Source organism: Epinephelus fuscoguttatus, linkage group LG16 (assembly GCF_011397635.1).
Source record: "Epinephelus fuscoguttatus linkage group LG16, E.fuscoguttatus.final_Chr_v1".
Classification (NCBI taxonomy): domain Eukaryota; kingdom Metazoa; phylum Chordata; class Actinopteri; order Perciformes; family Serranidae; genus Epinephelus; species Epinephelus fuscoguttatus.
The window spans coordinates 18,578,933-18,598,440 of NC_064767.1; the positions used below are offsets into that span (position 1 = coordinate 18,578,933).

The 19,508-nt window shown below is 42.9% G+C and overlaps 3 protein-coding genes across 3 annotated transcripts; 1 reads left to right on the forward strand and 2 right to left on the reverse strand.

The window, feature by feature from the left end:
• Positions 1–364: 364 nt before the first annotated feature.
• LOC125903128 (otoraplin-like) lies at positions 365–1,624 on the reverse strand. Its single transcript, XM_049599837.1, has 4 exons — positions 1,399–1,624; positions 1,129–1,268; positions 750–860; positions 365–634 (listed from the first exon to the last, which is right to left on the reverse strand). The coding sequence occupies exons 1-4, from the start codon at positions 1,511–1,513 to the stop codon at positions 611–613; spliced, it is 390 nt and encodes a 129-aa protein (XP_049455794.1). The 5' UTR covers positions 1,514–1,624; the 3' UTR covers positions 365–610.
• Positions 1,625–3,578: 1,954 nt separating this feature from the next.
• gtpbp2a (GTP binding protein 2a) lies at positions 3,579–13,639 on the forward strand. The gene is made up of 12 exons (XM_049599815.1): positions 3,579–3,998; positions 5,128–5,154; positions 5,562–5,746; positions 5,895–6,003; positions 6,095–6,292; positions 6,561–6,735; positions 10,220–10,439; positions 10,576–10,711; positions 10,819–10,877; positions 10,975–11,146; positions 11,296–11,460; positions 11,628–13,639. Exons 1-12 carry the CDS (start codon positions 3,801–3,803, stop codon positions 11,808–11,810), a joined length of 1,827 nt encoding a protein of 608 aa, XP_049455772.1. The 5' UTR covers positions 3,579–3,800; the 3' UTR covers positions 11,811–13,639.
• Positions 13,640–14,125: 486 nt separating this feature from the next.
• polh (polymerase (DNA directed), eta) lies at positions 14,126–19,171 on the reverse strand. Its single transcript, XM_049599812.1, has 10 exons — positions 18,863–19,171; positions 17,985–18,119; positions 17,608–17,840; positions 17,287–17,465; positions 17,086–17,189; positions 16,845–16,964; positions 16,071–16,194; positions 15,813–15,878; positions 15,493–15,665; positions 14,126–15,394 (listed from the first exon to the last, which is right to left on the reverse strand). Exons 1-10 carry the CDS (start codon positions 18,997–18,999, stop codon positions 14,485–14,487), a joined length of 2,181 nt encoding a protein of 726 aa, XP_049455769.1. The 5' UTR covers positions 19,000–19,171; the 3' UTR covers positions 14,126–14,484.
• Positions 19,172–19,508: the final 337 nt, after the last annotated feature.

Here is a 19,508-nt window from a genome sequence, read left to right on the forward strand (position 1 = left end):
AATGTGTTTACTAAAAATAGCTAACATGACTAATTGCTTAAAGAAGACAATCAATGCCTTTTATAAGCAAATGTGTGCAATTATTTCTCAGACAGACTTTATTTCTTTTGAAAAAGAGCAGATAAGCAGCAGACTTCTGTCCCTGCTTCGACGACTGTCTCAAGAAACCTTGACACTGCAATAAAAAGGCTACATCGGCATTACAAATTGAATTCAATAATAACAGCAGAATATCTCTACGGCAATTCAAAGTAAGTTACTTGGCGTGTCAGCAAAAAAGCACAATAAAATTGCAATTACATATCATGAGGAGTCAAAGTAGCTAGGTGAAAAACAAATCTTTTCAAATAACAGGCATTTCAGATTGATATGGAAAAGTGTTTATTGAGCAAAGTGAGTCTGTGGAGACAAAGCAAGACAGATAGGTGTCAGACTGTGGGCGACAGAGGGCTGATAGTGCCCAGGGTTCAATGGGAGACAACACCACAGATGTAATGGGACATGGTCTGACACACTGGCTCAATAGAAGAACTGGCTGCACTCCTTCATAAAAGCCACAGAGTCACTGAAAGCAAGATTCCAGAAGGAAGAGGCTTCAGTCTCTCACATCTTAATCACAGTAGAAGTCAATGTCCTGGAACAAAAAAGCAAAATAAAATTTAAAAAACATGAGATTAAAGTCGACAGCCACTCCAGAAAATTAAAGTATTCATCTCAGATATTGTCCCATAAAAGAGACAAACACTCACAGCTGTGGGAATCTGAACCGTGTCTTGTGTAAACTTTTGTGTCTCCTTCACCACAGTCGCAGGGAAGTATCCGATGATGCCCATCTGGTTCACGTACCGCTCACTGTAAACCTGCCAGGGAAAATAACACAGCCTATCTGAGAAATTAATATGCACCACATTATATATGCTTTACATTTAACCTTCTGTACTAAACTTTAAGACATTTAAATGTGTGCTCGTTTCAGCTAGAATGAAATTAATTATTTCTGACATTTTGCTCTTGTCAGAAAGGCCAGAAAGTTTCCACTTGTTTGTCACAGCTGCTGCGCGCCCTGCCTTGCATTTGTAACTGTAAGCTGCACTGATTATGAATAACATGGAAGAAATATTTACATACACTTCCAGACCAGAAGACTCCGGCGCCCTCCTCTGGTACGAGTTTAGAATACACATAGACCATCTGACCCCTCCTGATGTTGATGAATCTGCAGTCAGGAGCTATGAAGTCATCCAAGGCTGTGGCCATGGACAGAACATCTAGTAATGGTCAGAAAACAAAAAAAGGAAAGGGAATACATGACAAAAATCCTTTGAAAGTTATCAAGTGCATGCATTTTATTACGTCACAGTTTCCCCACTGCTTCTCTCCCCTTATGCTCTGACTTACGTGAGCACTCTGCATCTCCACAGATCTTGTTGTCTGCTAGTTTATCCATCCGAATGACCCCCACAGTCTGGTGCAGAAGTCCCACACAGAGCAGAATCACCAGTGGATAACTCATGCTGACCGAAAAGAGCAGAAACCAAGACGGCGTTGTGTGTTTGCCTGCAGATGTGAAAGTGGATGTTTAAAGGAATTTAAGGCTGTCAAAAAAAATCCCAAAACAGTTTTCTCAGCCAGGACTGAATGGGCTGAACCCCTACATCAGAGGTTGACTGACCAATCAGTGCTGAGTCTCAGAAATGCCACACTGTGGAAGTATTCCCACAGGGGAGTTGGCTGGCTTTTCTAAACTTTTCTTTGCAGGAACAGGCAGTCACAGTTCATGTGAACTGTTTGTCTTGAGATCTGTATAAAAGCAAGTTCATGCAGGTCTTTTGAAGAAGTAGCACAGTTTTGGACAGGCAAAAATGTCCTTGATAAGCAGTATGACATCATTTAAGGTATTTTAACTAGAGGTCAAATCTAAATATCATCAGTAATTGGGAGCAAATGTAATGTAATGTCAGCTTGCTGGCAACAACTGGTTTGCAAGACAAATGTGTTAAACAAATCTACACAAACCCAGTCTAAGTAACATTTGGGCCACACATGATAGTCAACACTATCAGGAAATGGAGGAAATGGAGTGATACACAGTCAGACCCACTTTGAAATGGCGCCAAAAGCTATGGCCAACATATTTGTTAGTCAAAGTTAACTTCCTTTGAATTACATTTTGCATTGCAAACCTCTCTGTCATCCCGTGAGCCCCAGAGGTCCACAGAGTCTGGACCAAAACAGGAGTCATATTTTCAACCTAACACCTGATGGCACTCTTGTCCCCTCGTCATAGCCAAGAAAGTGAAGCGCTCAAGAGTCTCTCTGTTTGTTTGTTGGTTGTTGCCAGGTGAAAAATGACAAACAATGTCATGAGGGCAATAGTCTACTGTAATGCTGTTGGATACATATGATGGTAAGTGTTAAGAAGACAAGCCAGACTAAACTCAGTGTTCAAGAAGAGGCCGTCAGTCTATTTTATTCTATTACTATAAAGCAACTTCAGCTTATTCAGAATGCTGCTGCTAGTGTCCTGACAAAAACTAGGAAATATTACAACATTTCTCCACTTCTAAAATCCTTACCCTGGTTACCTGTAACACAGAGAACTGATTTCAAAATCTTGCTGTGGCTCAGTGCCCAAATATATCTCTGACATGCTTCTAACATATGAACCGTCTAGGATCCTGAGGACAACTGGGGCTGGCCTACTGACCGTTCCAAGAGTCAGAACAAATAATGGTGTAGCAGATGATGTTTGAGAACTGACCACTTTTAAGTCAAAGCTCAAAACATTCCTTTTTTACACTGCCTACTGCACCCTGTAATGACTGCAAAATTATTTTTAAATCATATTTTTTTTCTTTGCACCTCTTGTCTGCTGTTGTTAATGGTGTTTTTTAAACTGTAAATCAGTTAGTAATTAATTTTCTTGACTCTTTTCCGTATCCTTTATTATGTTTTATATTTCACCGCTCTGTAGATCACTTTGAGTTACCCTTGTGTATGAAATGTGCCATACAAATAAAGCTGCCTTTTCTGTTCCTGTTATGTTGAATCGAAAGTGAAAAAAAACCCATTCAGGTACATCTGACTGATCACACTGAAAACATGCCATTGGTGGTAAAATAATAATGCCAAACTTTGTGAAACTAATTCAGATTTTGTATTATTCTGTCGTTTTCTCTGTTTCAGGTTTTTAGCGTGAATATCATTCGCTTCTTCTTATTCTTCTTATTATTAGTGAATACAGCTTAAATGCTATAATTTCAATTATATAATGTGTCTTAAGCTGATGACACAATTTTAGGTCTTATGGCATCATCTTTCGGCTGTACCCTGCTCTAAAGTCCTAGTAAACACTATGTAATTATTTCCTTTTTCGTCTGATGCAAAGCTCTGCAAAACAGCGTCCATCTGTGTGTGCATACGCTGTCATCACCCGGGTAGCTAGGCGGGCGGGGTTTAAACCACATACAACCCAGTGCGAACCAGAAAAAAAAAAACAACCGCCCACTCGCGCTCCCCAGCTGTACAAATCAAGCACCGCCTTTGACATTTCGCTCTCTGACGTAAGCACACTGTTAACTCAAAACGACAGTCTCGGACGGGGCTGTTATTGTTCGGTTTGAAGAGTTGGGGGCGGTCGGCGCTTTGTTTTTATTTTGGGGGGCTTTAAGCTGCCACCAGCTGGCTTATTCGAGTCTAAAACAACCACCTGCATGCCCGGGTCGAGGTTTGTTTAATTAGCACAGCATCTTTTTTATCCAGGTAGTGGTAAGCTAACAAGTTAGGTCCCAAAGTAGCTGATGGATGCGCGGGTATCGGAGTTATTCGGCTCAGGAAATGGACACGGCTCGGGATCTCACGGTGCATCCAGCGTCAAGCCGGGAAACGGCTACGGGGTAGCCCCTAAAAAGGCTTGTGTCAAGCACAACAAGAAATCCAAGGCTCGATTCTCCCGCAACTTCAAACCGAGCAATAACACTCCGTATCTACCTCCAGAGGTAAGGCTGAAAATACGCGCACAACTACCGCTAGCATAGTCAAGCTAATGTGATTTACGACCCATAACAACGGCTGCTAATAATAATGTGAGCCTAAATGGTGTCTGTGTGGTTATTATGGTATGTAAATACTAGTAATGGTGCGTTCACCGACCTTGGGTTAGCTATCTGACACAGAGTAAGTCTGTCAACCGACCTGGGAAGTGACACGTAGCTAGTCTGTAACCTCAAGTAAAATGAATGGGATGAATACTTTAAGCTAGCATTAGCAACTTATAATTTGTTTGCCACACTAGTGAGAGAAATATGTGTTTAATTAAACGACACTTGTTAAAGTTGGCTAGTTTTAGCTAGGTTAGCTAGCATAAGAGGAACAGCTGTGTTTGTAAATATCTAAAGGGGGGTGGGTGTGTGCTCGGTCGACCTACAGCTAGCTAGTGTTACCGTTTTGACCCGACATTGACTCATCCAAGGACTATGTTACTACACAGTAACGACATATTACTATGATCATTTGTTTATAAAGTTAATTACCTAGACTTTCAACTCACTAAACATTTAAAGTGACCATTGTTTTGTCAGGGACATGAAAGAAAGAATTGTGATGACCTTAAACTCCACATAAAAACAGCTTAGGTTCAGGGTTAGATTCAACATTAATTTAAGCTTTGCATGCATCTTATCCCTGAATTTAAAGAAATTAGACATATCCCCTCATTACTATGCTCACGAACTCATAATGGGACATGTCTCGACATATTTCCTGGCTCCAGCTGTTGTTTCAGCTGATCCTCAGCATGTAACCAGCCCCACTGTCCTGCAGTGAGCACACCTGTAGGAATATTGGCCAATTTACCCTTTAAATGTATATTGATATTTACACATGCATGTGCTTTGTCTAATACTACATTAAGTAACTGTGCGTGAAGGCTAGCTAAGCAGTTAGTCAGCTTGTATAGCTGTCAGTGACTACCTATTCACCGTAGTGCACCGACCACTCATTCAGTCAGTCCGATTGCTTTTCTTTGTGTCTTTTAACAAATCAATAGCCTGTTGTCTCACTTCTCTACAGTCTGACAGTTGTTGTTCCTGTTCTGTGTCTGTCTGTCTCTCTTTGTCTCTCCCTTAGGCCGAAGAGGGGAATATAGAGTACAAGGTAAGCAGTTAAGTTGTCTTAACTAGTGGCTTTATTGAACACTGTAATGATGAACAGCTCATGGTTAAGTCAGCCTCTTCATGGCAAGAGTGGAGGTTATAGATGAAGGTCAGTCATCATTATAATAAGCTGTCAGCAATGTGTAGGTAATGTGACAGAATATATAAGAGCCGTCTCACATGGTCTACCATGGAAAACCAACACCACAGTGGATTAGCAAGAGGATTTTTAGTATCTGGACAGCTGCCTCCCCCGCCACATCAATATGACTTTGACCAACACAAAGCGTTGACCTGAGAATGAGACTCAACAATTAATCCTTCTTCAGAATTACATGCTGCACCTTTAACTTCTCACAATCACGGTTAAAGTTCAGCACTAATTTTCTGAGTCTTACCCTTGTCTAGCTGAAGCTGGTGAACCCCACGCAGTACCGCTTTGAGCACCTGGCAACGCAAATGAAATGGCGACTGCAGGAGGGTCGAGGCGAAGCTGTCTATCAAATAGGTGTCGAGGATAATGGCATGCTGGTGGGACTGTCAGAGGATGATATGAGGACGTCACTGAAGACTCTGCATAGGCTGGCAGAGAAGTAAGTCAAGATATCAGATTCACTTTTTTTTAAGTTTAGTGTGTTGACACAGTCTGACATCAAATTATAACCCTAACCAAACAAATAGTAATTAAAAATGTGCCAAGGCTATTAAGTGATTATATGCTGTGTTTCTTTTTTCTAACAGAGTTGGAGCTGACATCGCTGTTCTCAGAGAAAGAGAGGTGGACTATGACTCTGACGTGCCTCGTATGATTGCTGAAGTTCTCATTCGCAAGGTGCCAGATGACCAGCAGGTTAGTGGGGCTACTGTGTAAGCATGTTAATATTTTGTTGTTTATCTGCTCTTTTTTTAATCCCTGCTTATTCTTTGTGTTATTCCTGCAGTTTTTGGACCTGCGGGTAGCTGTACTGGGTAATGTGGACTCGGGCAAGTCCACTCTGTTAGGTGTTTTGACACAGGGTGAGCTGGACAATGGACGGGGGAGAGCGAGGCTCAACCTCTTCAGGCATCTACATGAGATCCAGACTGGACGCACCTCAAGCATCAGCTTTGAAATCCTTGGCTTTAATAGTAAAGGAGAGGTGAGAGACGATCCAATGCCAGAGAATAAATAATTCGCACTCCATTTGTTATGAAGAGCGGCAACATTACGTTGTGGTTCTCACAGGGTTTCCTTAATAAGATGTTCAAGAAGATCATAGTATTAATGTTGTGATGTATTTATTACTCAGGAAAATACTGCATCTGCAAGTAGTGTCAGCTACACCTTCAAATGAATAACTGAGGAATATGTACGTTGGTAGGTATTTAAGATCATGGCACTCATAACATGATTGCTTATTTTCCTAGGTTGTGAATTACAGTGAGTCTCGAACAGCAGAGGAGATTTGTGAGAGTGCGTCTAAAATGATCACATTCATTGATCTGGCTGGTCACCACAAGTACCTGAAGACCACCATCTTTGGCCTCACCAGCTACTGTCCGGATTTCGCTATGCTGGTCGTCAGCGCAAATACCGGCATTGGTGAGCATTAATTGATTCATTCAAATTTCTAATGATGCTTTGAGCATCGTCGTGTCACAATTAAAATACACTGGTGTCTCTCTGTGTGCACGTCGTCTAGTCACTTTACTATTCAGACAAGACAAGCTGAAAGGGGAGCTGTCGCAGGGTCACAGGCCGGTAATAGACATTTGCCAGGCCAGTCTGACAGAGAGCCTATGTTTGTGTACACCTTTAGTGGACTTGGCCAGCTGTGGCTTTGCAAACATGTGATATCTGAGCTTATGTAACAGACTGCTATTCCTACCACAGTTGCTTTACCTCTCCTTCTCCTCCCTGCCTGCCACTACTGAAATATCTCAAATACCATCTTTTCATAACAGAGTCCTCTGACCTGCTGGAGGTGGCTCTGTGCTCCTGAGCATAAAGTAGAAATTTTTAACTTTCAGCCACTCCCTTTTTTTGCGAAGTGTTGCATAGAAAATGATTGGGGATGAATTTCACATGGCGCCACACTGAGTGGGTCTTCATCGTCACTTTGGCACTACATTTGAACGGCCTATTTTATTGATAGATTTTGTATTAGCGCATCATATCCCTTCACCAACCCAGACTTTTTATGATTATGGCAATGACTGTGCAGGAAGCTTTTACGATACTCACGTCCGGGAGCGACATACTTTGAAACCTGAGCAGCTGAAACAGGCGGAACAGGCTAGGCAGCTCTTTGCATTACTTGTATAGACGTAATGTTTGTTTACTCTTTTGTTTGTTTTCTATTTTTGGCTGTGATAGTAAACAGTAGTATTTGGGGGGAAAATAGTTATCAGAAGTGGAATTCGAACACATACCTCCAGGGGAGACTGTGACCTAATTGCAGCACTTTTGACTGCTCAGGCACTCTGACATATTTGTGTTTGTGGTAATTCTTAAGTGGGAGGAGGAGGGGCTCTGATGGACACTGCAAGTGGGATCAAATTAGAACAAACCATTAATGCTTAATGCATGTTCTGTGCTTTTAAAAGCAGTCGCCTTGAACAGCATAGGTTTATTGAGAGGTCTGAGGTTATGTTTGATTTTTGCAAGTGGCAAGGAGACACGTAGATGTAACCTGAGCCTTGGAGACAACACTTGTTACTTAGCAGTCCAGCTCACAGCCTGCTGGAGGTATTAGGTGAACTATATTCAGCTGCTGTTAATGTATGGCTGGCAGTTTTCAAGTTATTGTAAGGTCATTTTGTATATATGGTTTCACTGATTTTGCAAAAGGCTGCAAACGTGAGCATGAATCACACCCAAGTTTGGTGTTTGAGTTATCTTTGAAAAATAACAAAATTAGTTAAATAACAAAATGGTGAATTTTCTCACCCATATTTTGCCGTTTTTAGTGGTAAACAAAGAAACAAAAGCGATGTCGCCTATGTACAGTAGTAAAATAACCCCCTGTGGGCGTTGCCGTGTTTGCGTGGGTGTGTGCTCTAAACTTGGGCATGCTGGGGGAAATGGGGTCAAGAATGAGGGCCACCTTTGCTATGCACCAGACAGAAGGAGGACACAGTGTCTGCAACCCTAGAGCCACAGCTTTAATTATGAAACAGGGTAATGGAGCTGTGTAACGCATAGGGCTCATCTGAGGTTGTATCTGTGACGAGCCAAAAAGCCAGAGGGCGGGTAATCACCTCCTATCGTTCTGTGACACTTTACCAAATATCTTGGCACCTCCATAAGGGATGAGGGGACATTGATTTCTCCTATGCACGTTCACCTCAGATGCTCTTAAAATAACACACAACTAGCAAAACAACCTGCTGCTCAGCTGATGAGGGGGTAAAGGTATTTTAAGTCTCTGCCAACCTGTATATGTGCGTTACAAGTCAGTATCCTGAACCTACTTTGGCATATAGGGGGATTTGAGACCTATATCCGCACCAATACATAATCGAGGGCCCTATGAAATCTGATTTCCATTTAAATTTTAAATTTTCTGAATCCTGCCTTTTACGATTTAAGCACATTTTCTCATCAGAAGGAGTGTTCAGTCATGATGTGGATGAATAAATTTCACCAATTCAATAAGAAAATATTCAAAATGTAATGAACAATATTGCACTATTTTTCTCAAAGAAAGGGCTTTGATAAAGTTATAAAACAAGAAATTCCACCCTTTCTAAAATAAAGAGCTTCTCATGTGAAGTGCTGCTCTGCTCTAAATTTAGCTGTTAAGTGTTACATTTCAGAGGTTTTTTGATGACTTAGCTCTCTCAGAAGGCCTCTCCCACATGACTGCAGGCTGCAACAGTAATTTCATTGTCAGTTTTTCTCCCCAGCAACACAACATCAAAGAATAAATGAATTTCCTTCACTATTTAGTGTTTTTTTTTTTTTAACGTATAAGGGACACAGGTAACATGCTTTATACTCCCTGTGAATTTAATCCAGTAAATCTTATTTCCTTCTTATTCTTATCCTCCTTCTTATTATGTTACTCTGTTAACAGCTTACTTTGAAAAGCGGATGTAGTCATAGTGAATCCTGGGTTGTGACGATGCAATTACAGGTCAAAGTACGGGCACACTCCAATTATAGAAGCAGCTGGTTTGACCACAGATGCAAATGACAGCTGGCGTGATGCAGAGCACAGGAAGCACCAGCCGGGAAGCACAGAAGGACAGGATTTCACCTAGTGTCTCTGATTGATAAAAGGCTGTGGTCAAGCTCACATCTCCATGGTCAAACCAGCCTTCACTGAAGTCGGAGGCAACACAGGCAGAGCAGAGCAGCTGACCCGGTGTTACCCTGGTGTTGGCGGCTGGTGTGTGAGGAGGAGCTGGTGAAACATCAAATCAGAAAGGATGGGACAGAAGCAGTGTGCCCATAAGTGACAGTAAAACAGAGCAGCATAGTTTTTTGTTTGTTCAGCTTAAGTGCTCTAAAAAAAACCACTTAGAATGGCAGGGAAAACCCGGAAAGCCAACATTGCTGTATGGCTGCCTCTCACACCTTTTGTCTACAAAGGAGCACAACCCACCAGACATGCATCAAGGACACTGCCGCCACAGCCAAGGCAATTACGTCATGAACATATATGGTCGAATATTCCTGTGCTGATATCCTATCTACATGACATAACAATCATACGTCATGGTAAATTCTACCTGGTCTTATCAGTCTGCACACATGCTCTCCTGACCCTCAGACTCACATTAAGTGCCAGCAGATAAGCTGTGTTTTCTTCGGTCACAAGGGTCCTTTGAATCATGGATGTGGATTTCCTTACACTGTGTGTTCAAAGGGCTGTTTGCTGAGGACACAGGATCCTGTCTGTTCACGTAGTGCAAATTTATCTTTGTCAGAAAATCAAGCATAAAACCTGAAAATGAACTTTGCATTTGTGCACTTGCATGTGAAAGTATGTTTGATAATGTGAAGTGTGAAGTGATGTGAGTGTAGTAAAACCCTCTGACTACACCTAATTCAATTCCTACTTCTTTTTCCTCTCTTCCAGCTGGAACAACACGGGAGCATCTTGGACTTGCCATGGCCCTGAAGGTGCCAATCTTCATCGTCATCAGCAAGGTGGACCTCTGTACGCGAGCCACAGTGGAGCGCACCGTGCGGCAGCTGGAGCGTGTCCTGAAGCAGCCGGGCTGCAACAAGGTGCCCATGATTGTAAGCAGCACAGACGATGCCGTCACAGCAGCGCAGCAGTTCGCCCAGTCACCCAAGTATGAACCAACTACGTATACATAATTTAATATATAAATGAAAGGCGGAATCTTTAATTTAGAAGCCTTATATAAGAGAGAGATCAGCCAGTGATGTCTGTGTGTCCTGATCGCATGCTTGTGCTCTCCCTGGCAGCATCACACCCATCTTCACCTGCTCCAGTGTGTCAGGAGACAGTCTAGACTTGCTCAAGGTTTTCTTCAACATCATCCCGCCTCTAAGCAACAGCAAGGAGCAGGAGGAGCTTATGCAACAGCTAACTGAGTTTCAGGTATGTCTCAGATGAAGTTTGTCCTTATATGCAAGTGATTACCTGGCAGATTAAAACTCAGATGCGGTGTGAATACATACACATAATCTGAATGTGCATCATTGCAGGTGGATGAGATCTACACAGTGCCAGAGGTGGGGACCGTGGTGGGAGGCACTCTCTACAGGTCGGTGTGTTAAAATGCTTATTTCATGCTCATCTACTCAGCATTTAGCACGGGCTCTGTCTGACTTACTGTTCCCTTTGAATACCACCCTTTGCAGTGGTATTTGCCGTGAAGGCGATCACCTTGTAGTGGGGCCCACAGACTCGGGCCAGTTCCACAAGTTGACCATCGGGAGCATCCAAAGGAACCGCTCGGCATGCAGGGTGCTCAGGGCCGGCCAGGCTGCCACACTCGCTCTGGGCAACTTCGATCGCTCATTACTACGCAAGGTCAGACACTTGACGTTGGTGCCAACTCTTCCTTTCTCCCCTTACTGCTCGCCTGTATCAGTGTACAGAGGGAGTGTGTGTTCCATGTATTTTTTTCATGTTAGACAATGAATTCTAATCTCTGTGTACAATGTGTTTGCCACTTGCAGGGTATGGTGATGGTGAGCCCGGAAATGGATCCTACCATCTGCTGGATGTTTGAGGCTGAGATTGTGCTGCTCTTCCACGCCAAGACCTTCCACAAGGGCTTCCAGGTTACTGTGCACATTGGCAATGTGAGACAGACCGCTACAGTGGAGGCTGTGTATGGCAAGGTCGGTCCATCCACTGAGCTACAACTCTCCTGGAATTTGTCCTCTGCTTCTAAAACCTGGGCTTGTTATATCCCAGTGGGTTACATTAAGCAGTTTGACATTTGGTTTATTCTTAATGCTGTCTTTCTTTTGTTTTTCTGTTCTGATCAAACATCACCGTGCCACAGGAGGAGCTGAGGACAGGGGAGAAAGCAGTTGTTCTCTTCAAGTTCATCAAGCACCCAGAATACTTGAAAGTGGGAGCTAAGGTGCTCTTCAGACAGGGCGTGACTAAAGGTATCGGCCACGTCACCAAGCTGCAGCCCATCGCCCAGTACCAGCCACCCCAAAGCGAGGATGACGAAGCCTAAAGTCTTGTGAGGATAACAACAGCAGAAAACACCGTCCCGCCCAAAAGCAAGGTGCTTTACAAACAACCTCCTGCTTCCTCCAAAGGCCACTCTGTCCTGCTCCCTGCACAGGAAATCCCTGTCGCAGGAGTTTGTTGTTTTAGCACCCTTTTCCAAAGCCTTGTTGTCATCATCATCCTCCTCTTCAGCCTTTTTGAATAACTGCTGATATTTTATTCTGCTTTCTGGTTTTGAGGTTTAATGAGTGTTGCTTTTCACGGCACCGATAAGAGGAAAGCCCTCAGCCGCCTCTTTAACACACTCACTTAGCAACATCCACCAAAGTGATATTGTCAAGGAAATTGCTTGCAACGTTGAAGTGCTGCTTACACAGTTTACACCTAAATGCACTCCTAACACACACTTTGAGAAGAGAGGCCCACACACACTTGCACTGAAACCTAAAATTGCAGTGTTGATATACCTTTAGCGGATACTTGTTTACAGTTAAAGTATGAGATGCTTGGACATTAAGGTGTATCACCCAGTGTCACCCCACAGCAGCTTGTCTGTGTGACCAGCATAGTGCCTGACTGATAAGGACAAGCCTCACTGGATGTGAATACCCTAATCATCTTATTTAAGTAACAGCTAATGAGGTATGTGAGATAGTTAAAAGACTGAGATACTTGTCAGTTGTATATAAGCTAAATCATCTTGTTTCAAGCTATAATACTGCTGACAATGGCACTTTATGAAGGTAAAGGAGAGCATAGGTATGCAAAGATAGAACTTGACCCAGTTTGCCAATATGACTCATGTTGGCGATCACCTTGTAAATGGTTTTGTTATGTCACATATGTCTGTGAGAATTCTGTTTTTTATTCACAAATAATGCCTCACGATAGCGCACTGAGATGGTAACGATCTTGCTGCCTATCTTTCAAGTGCTTTAGTTACTCAGGTCAGTTTAGATATTAGACAGCATTCCACGTTCACAGAACTACTCCAGTGGAGGTTTCTGTTGCTGACTTGGGGGGGAGGGAGGTTTAAGGGGGAAAAAAGACAAAGGTGTTTTCCCAAAGAGATGTTTGAATATCGATTATACAGTTCTTGAAGCTGCCTACTGATGCTGCTTTGTTTTAAAGCAATGTGTTGGAGGTACTTGATGTCGTCTCTTCACTTAAGTTACTGATGTCACTAACTTTGAGGGGGTTTAACACAGTGCCTAATGGAACTACTGTTTGAGTAGCCCACCATCACACCCCAAACTTTTACAACTAAAAAAAAAATCTAAGTTGGTGCTACTAATTGAATCAGCTTTTTATATTTAGACGACGACTTTGAAAATGAATGTCGGTTACTCGTCTGTGTTCAAGGCCGCTGTTGGCCTTGTCGTGTCTTATTATAGCATGTTGATGTGACTTATAGATTTGTTGTCCCGCTGACATCAGTGACAGAGAGGACAACTGGGATGTGTGCCGTTTTGTTGCACCCATTTTGTTGTGCACTCAAAGAAAGGAAAACTAAGAACGCATTTCAACCAAAATATTTTATAGCCTTTATGAAGCGTTATCAGGTGTTAAAGTTTGTTTTAATGCATCTGAGAAGTATTTTTTAGATTTCTAGTAGTTTCAGGTGTTACAATTTATTCTATAATGTTTTTCACTGTTTTCGCAATATTCTTAACGACACCAACACATCTCCACTTTTTTCTGATCACGTTTAAGACCTTTTCCCTTTAATTGAAAGCGTAATATTTTTGATTATTTGGGTGAAATGCAATATTTATGTACAGATCCAATTTGTGTATCATGATGTACATGAATAAAAGTTTTATTGTCTCCTTAGCATGTGTTAAATTTTGTCATTTTGTCATCTTAAAATTGCCCAGTGTTTTGAACCGTGTCATCCCACACCCAGTGTGTTGTCCTCTGGCTCACATGTCACAAAGTCATGACTCACCACGCAAAATTGATTTATAAAAGGAGTTGTTATTTCATTTCCCTGGCCCTGTTCCTCCTAATCTGCTCCCCAGCTGATGCAAGCTGACGCAAGAATAAAGTCCTCGTTCAGCTGTCTTTCAACGCTCCAGCGCCACAGAACAATAGGTTCACCATGGTAGGAAAATGAAAACGAAACAGGACTCCGCTCATAATGGTGCAACTGCTCTCATCCTACTGGCAACCGTGCATTTCATCAGCATTTCAAATATGTACTCTCGTCTGACAAAGGACAAACATCTGTCTGTATCTCTTGAGCTCACAAGGAAACATCATCCTGCTCTATATTCAACTGACTAGCGGCATCTGCTGGCACATCAGAATACTACATCACACAAAATTTTAAAAAGTGTCTTTAATATAGTCTGATTCATAAAATTATTCCTTCAAAGTATTGCATGTCATTTTATAATAAAAACCATATGAGAACAAAGTACATAAATAAGCACTTTAAGTAATTTGTAGACACTTATTTACTAAAACAAGCCCTTGTGTATCCCCTTACAAGATAGGTTTCCATTCTTTGAGCATAAACATTAACTGTATTTGCATGTCTGTGATATGCATATGCATATTGTCAGGTTTGTATTTTATTTGGTTTAAAAACACATCTTAAAAGGCAGAAAAGCAGCAGCACTTGAGTCCAAGTTTGAAGCAGAGCAGCGCCAACAGCAGAGGAAAGATGAACATCATCAGTTCTTCTTGAAAAAAGAATCCAGAGTGCCTGTATTTCCACCTTGGGAGCGATGTCTTTTCGGCTGTGGTCCTGACTGGCCTCTGGTTTTTGTCTTGCCTCGTGCCGACTGGGCTCTGAGAGGAGTTAGAGAGATGCTGGAGGTAGAAGAGACAGCAGAAGAAGAGGTGGGTGCTGAATTTGTGGATGAAGAGAGTGAATTCTGGAGATCCAAAGCAAAGTGATAGTCATTGTGTTCAGGCATTTCCCAAACCGACACTTCCTGGCCACAGCGTTCACAGTTCACCAGGTCTTCGCTGGCCACAGTGGAAGGCTGGTGATCTACATCTGGATCCGTGTTCAGCTCATCTCTTAACTCTTCTGGCTGCTGAGATGAGTTATGTTTCTCCTGTGGGCCTGACACAGCAGCAGCAGCAGTGTCATCTGAGTCGTCTTTACTGTCAGGTCCAGGCTCACGTCCCATTTGAGGTTTGTTTGATGCTGAGGCCTGTGAGCTTCTTTCAAGACTCTTCTTGTGGAAGAACGAGGAAATGCCAGACTGGGGGCTTGCTGAACCATTTTTAGAACCAGAGCAATTGGTCTCCAACTGACTTTCAGTGGCTGAGGTTTTGTGAGATGAGGAAGCTGGGAGAATCCCTGTCGATCCTGTATCATCCTCCTCTACGCCTTTTGTAACCTTCTGCCTTTGTTTCCCAGCTGCCTTTTGAAAGAACGACTGGATGGTGCCTGGTCCTTTGCATGCCGAGTCGTTTTTCAGTTCAGCAGGTGTCTGGGTCGAGGGCTGAGTGGAAGAGAGAAGACTTTGGGTTGAAGTGACATCGCTGGAAAGAAAGCCGGCAATGCCGCCTGCTGATGGAGCGTCACTGAATTTGCTCGCTGAGAGTTGGAGCAGGGTGAGGGGTGGAGTCCTGGGGACATGAGGCAAGATGGAGTATAATCAGTCGCACAGATTACCCTCAACCAGTGACTTTAAATATTTCACACTGTGTCATTATGTCCTAATTACCATGCTGCCTGGTGGTTTCCTGCTGTGTTGAGACTCTTGATGATGGCAAAGCTGTCAGCGGACAGTTTGGTCGCTTCGTAGCGTACTAAGGCACAACAGCGAGAGAAGCTGCTCGGCCTCTTGTCCCCCATCTGACGTACACCAACCGTCAACAATTTAGCCACACGACCATTCTGTAAGAAAGAGAGAAATGACAGTTACTGATGTGAAACACAATTATATGTACTATATGTAACAACAACAGGAAGTTCAGCTGAGGAATTAGACAGTGCTGCTGTAATAAGGGAAAGCAATAAATTACACAACCGCACATAACTCACCACTTCTCTGTCCTTAGTAAGTCTCTCCTCCAGCTCAAGGGCCAGTTGATGAAGCCAATATTGTACCTACACGGAGGTTGTTAATAATTAACATGAAAATGTTAAATGCCATCTTCCTTACACATCTAGATACATCAACTACATTCTCTCAAAGTTTCATCACGTCCAGTCAGTATGAGACTAAAGTAAAACACACATTAAGTAATACTTGTCATTTCCTGTTGTAACAAAGGGGAAACAGAGGCCGTTGGCCCATACCTGCTCTTTTGTAGCCAGCGATGTCTTCCCGGGGAAGTTTTTACTGCAGCCAATGGATTTAGGAAGCTGCCTGGGTATCACTGCTTCAAACTCAATCCCCCGACACAAGTCATACAGCCACTGGCTGCAAAGTAGACAGTTCAATGGTAAATGTGGCTGGTAATTAAGTATAAATAAAATGCTGAGAATTCAAGTCCAGTTAATTTTTGGAGCATGTTATCAAACACAGCACTTTTGAAGCACTTTTACCAATCTTATTGCTACAGCAGTATTTGTAATTTTGCTGAGAAAATCTTTGCCCAGATGCATTTTATAAGCACATGGACTCAGGTGAACTAAAAGAGTAAATTAAAATAGTGACTAAGGTAATGAGGTCATTAATTTACCCCGGGTTTTAACAGATCTGGGGAAAACTGCGTTCTCTCTCTATGCACCATGGACGTGGACAGAGACGCTATGTTTGAATAGTTGCTGTTTTATTGTGGATTTTTGTATTATATTTTGTATTTGTTGCATTTTAATGTGTTTTGATTGGCTGCTACCTTGGCCAGGTCTCTCTTGTAAAAGAGATTTTCTGTCTCAATAGGACTTCCTGGTTAAATAAAGGTTAAATAAATAAATAAAAATACATTAGGAACTTAGGCCATGTTATGATTATGTCCATTCCACTTAATATTAAGATGGTATCTGGCATAATAATTGCAAACACCAAGCAAAACCTTTGTCCGTCAGTCATCTTATGAAACTTTTAACGGAATATCTGGCTCATCTTACCCTGTCTTTTCTCCAAAGTGCTGTCCCAGTTCAGCCTGAGAGAAGCGAGTCAGATCCCCCATGTTCTCTATTCCCAGAGTTTCTGTAATGGAGGCACCCAGCTTCCCCCCCAGGTTACGGCTGCAATACAAAAGTGCAGTGAATTTTTAGTCGACTCTTGTTTTCAAACATCTGTGTTGAAGATAAGAGTAACTTGTGATGAGAAGAGTTTTTTTATGGCAGAGTAGTGCTTCGAACTCACATCTTGCCGATGGGAAGAGAGCTGAAAAGTTCTGTCACAGAGTCCAAAGGCAGAACAGTTTGTCTGTTGGGTTTGTTCAGACCACAAGCTAGTTTGGCCAATACCTGGGAAAAGAAGACAGGAAACGATGACCACAGCGATGACAATTACCGCTCTTGAGTATCACACCAACATCATATTTCAAGAAACAAATGTTCCTACCTTGTTGTGTGATATACCTGCTGAACAGCGGAAACCTGTGTGTTTCTCTACAGCTGCTCTCATTTCCTCTACAATGATTGCCCCCAGAGTTAGCTGCAGTTCTGCAGAGTTCTGTTCCCCTAATAGAGGGACAGGTAAGGATGCCAGCCACTGCTGGAGACCTCTGGACCTCTGCCCCTCTGGGGACAAACACAACACTGTTAGAGGGATACTTTCTACCAGATTTTGGGGGTTTTGTCAAGTGTCAACACCAGTTTCCAGTGTCAGGTGCTGAAACCATGAAGTGAGTTCTCAGTTAGTCAAAGCTTGGTTATAGCCTACCTTTATCCAAGGCAGATTCTTCGGCAGATTCTTCCTGTTCAGGTGAGCTTTGTGGGTACCCCTGGATGTAGGTTGTCTTCAGCAGGTGAGGCTCAATTTGACTATCGGTCATGTTTTTCAATCGCTGCTGGACCGCAGCAGTCAGATCGACGTAGGCTTCATCAATGCTGGCTCTCTCAATCACAGCGAAGCGGGACATGACCTCAATCACCTCCACGCTTGCCTCCCTGTAACTACACAGGGGTGAGGTGGTTATCTACTTTACAACTGGTCACAGGAGTGGAGGTATTGAAATAGCACAATATTTTTTATTAAGGCTATGAACAGAAGAATTGGTTTATGGCACAATCTCAGGACAGTACATCACCAGCACTTACTGTGTCAGGTCTGCCTTGCCATGAGACTCACGCACTCGTGCCACCTGGAGATCCTGGCACAGTTTCTTTGCATCGTCCACCCACATGTTCCTGGTGACGCCATGGGCCCTGGCCTCGTAGCTCACAGCTATGATACTAACAGAGGATGATATTTAGTTGAGAACCACATGTTTACAAACCATGATCATAGGAAGTCCAAGATGGGTTATCTGTGGGGAATGAAGGCGGGTGAGTTGCCAACACAGAGACAGCAATTTAAATGGTCCCTGCAACTGAAAACAAACGCAATCTCAAGCTGTCCAATCACAGCATTGACAGGGAAGGAGTGAAAGTCATCGACCAGATGTCAGTGAACAGCCTGAGAAAGAGCAAGAAGGGGGGTATGATCCACTTTCAGTTCCTCATGATGGCAACTTTGCAAAGCCAGTAAGAGGACCCTGAGTTCAGACTGTCATTTCAATCAATTTCATTTCGCTTAGGCCTAGTCATTCTTGTGAGTCTTTTCTGTGATTTAGCTTATCTCATTCTGCAGCTCTTGTTTTGCATCTTAGTTTTCTGAGCTCTATTACATCAAATGTCTAATCTGTACTCCATGATCGATGCTCCTACTACCTCTCAGTGCAGTCAGGGTGCTTTGCCAATATGCAGTAGCTGTGATCATGACAGTAAAGCTTTAATTTACTGAATTTTGGGAGAGAAAGAGGGTTGTTTACGTTACTAACTGCAGCACTGTCTTATGAAGCAGAACAAACCAAGCTAACTGCACAACAGCATCGAGTTAAACTACAAACAGCTTTTTTTCATCACTTTCTAATCGAGGGACTGGCGCTTTCAGTTGCGTTGATCATAAAAACACAGACTCTGTGTCAGAAACTCACCTGCCTCCTTTCCACGTCTTGTACTGGGCCACCACACAGGGAGTGTTCTTCAGAGCTGGGTTGAGCCTCTGCTCCACCTGCACGTAAAAGCAGTCCATGTCCACTAAAGCTACCACTCTCTCCTTCCCGTACTCCATTGCAGAGAGGAGGAGAGTCGGTCAGCGAGGATAAAATATACACCAACTGGCTGGTGGTGCTGTTATTCGCATATCTTTGACTGGCTTACTGAAGCGCAACCGGCGCCGAACCCTTCTCTTGTCGCTTTGTATTTCGCGCAGTCAACCGGAGTTACATAAAAACGTCATCAAAAGGCGACGTAGTGGTGAGTACGTCATTCGTTGTTATAACAGTCAGATAACGGTGGTAACTAGAAATTGTACACGGTCTGTATAAATAATGTAAAATAATCTGCTAACGTTGGCATACACCATAAACCGATAAAAAGTGGGCAAAACTTCGCCACTTTACCCCCAAATGACTGCTTATAGTAACCATAGACATATATACGTAGACGCCGCATCGAGTGGGTTTGCCCGCTGCTGCGATACGTCAACGTCGCCGCCATATTGGATGTGGCAAGGCTGCACTGTAAACTAAGTGAATGGACTTAACTTCATAAAGCGCCTTTCTACAAAGAAATTTACGT

What these genes read in the sequence shown, in the direction of transcription:
- LOC125903128 (XM_049599837.1), bottom strand. Translation starts at nt 1,513, where the DNA reads ATGAGTTATCCACTGGTGATTCTGCTCTGTGTGGGACTTCTGCACCAG. An exon ending in TGGAGATGCAGAGTGCTCAC is followed by an intron (nt 1,269 to 1,398) that starts GTAAGTCAGAGC and finishes GACCATTACTAG; the next exon opens with ATGTTCTGTCCATGGCCACA. An exon ending in GAGTCTTCTGGTCTGGAAGT is followed by an intron (nt 861 to 1,128) that starts GTATGTAAATAT and finishes TTTCCCTGGCAG; the next exon opens with GTTTACAGTGAGCGGTACGT.
- polh (XM_049599812.1), bottom strand. Translation starts at nt 18,999, where the DNA reads ATGGAGTACGGGAAGGAGAGAGTGGTAGCTTTAGTGGACATGGACTGC. An exon ending in GGCAAGGCAGACCTGACACA is followed by an intron (nt 17,841 to 17,984) that starts GTAAGTGCTGGT and finishes ACCCCTGTGTAG; the next exon opens with TTACAGGGAGGCAAGCGTGG. An exon ending in CAGGTATATCACACAACAAG is followed by an intron (nt 17,190 to 17,286) that starts GTAGGAACATTT and finishes TTCTTTTCCCAG; the next exon opens with GTATTGGCCAAACTAGCTTG.
- gtpbp2a (XM_049599815.1), top strand. Translation starts at nt 3,801, where the DNA reads ATGGATGCGCGGGTATCGGAGTTATTCGGCTCAGGAAATGGACACGGC. An exon ending in GCTTTAATAGTAAAGGAGAG is followed by an intron (nt 6,293 to 6,560) that starts GTGAGAGACGAT and finishes TTATTTTCCTAG; the next exon opens with GTTGTGAATTACAGTGAGTC. An exon ending in CAGCGCAAATACCGGCATTG is followed by an intron (nt 6,736 to 10,219) that starts GTGAGCATTAAT and finishes CCTCTCTTCCAG; the next exon opens with CTGGAACAACACGGGAGCAT.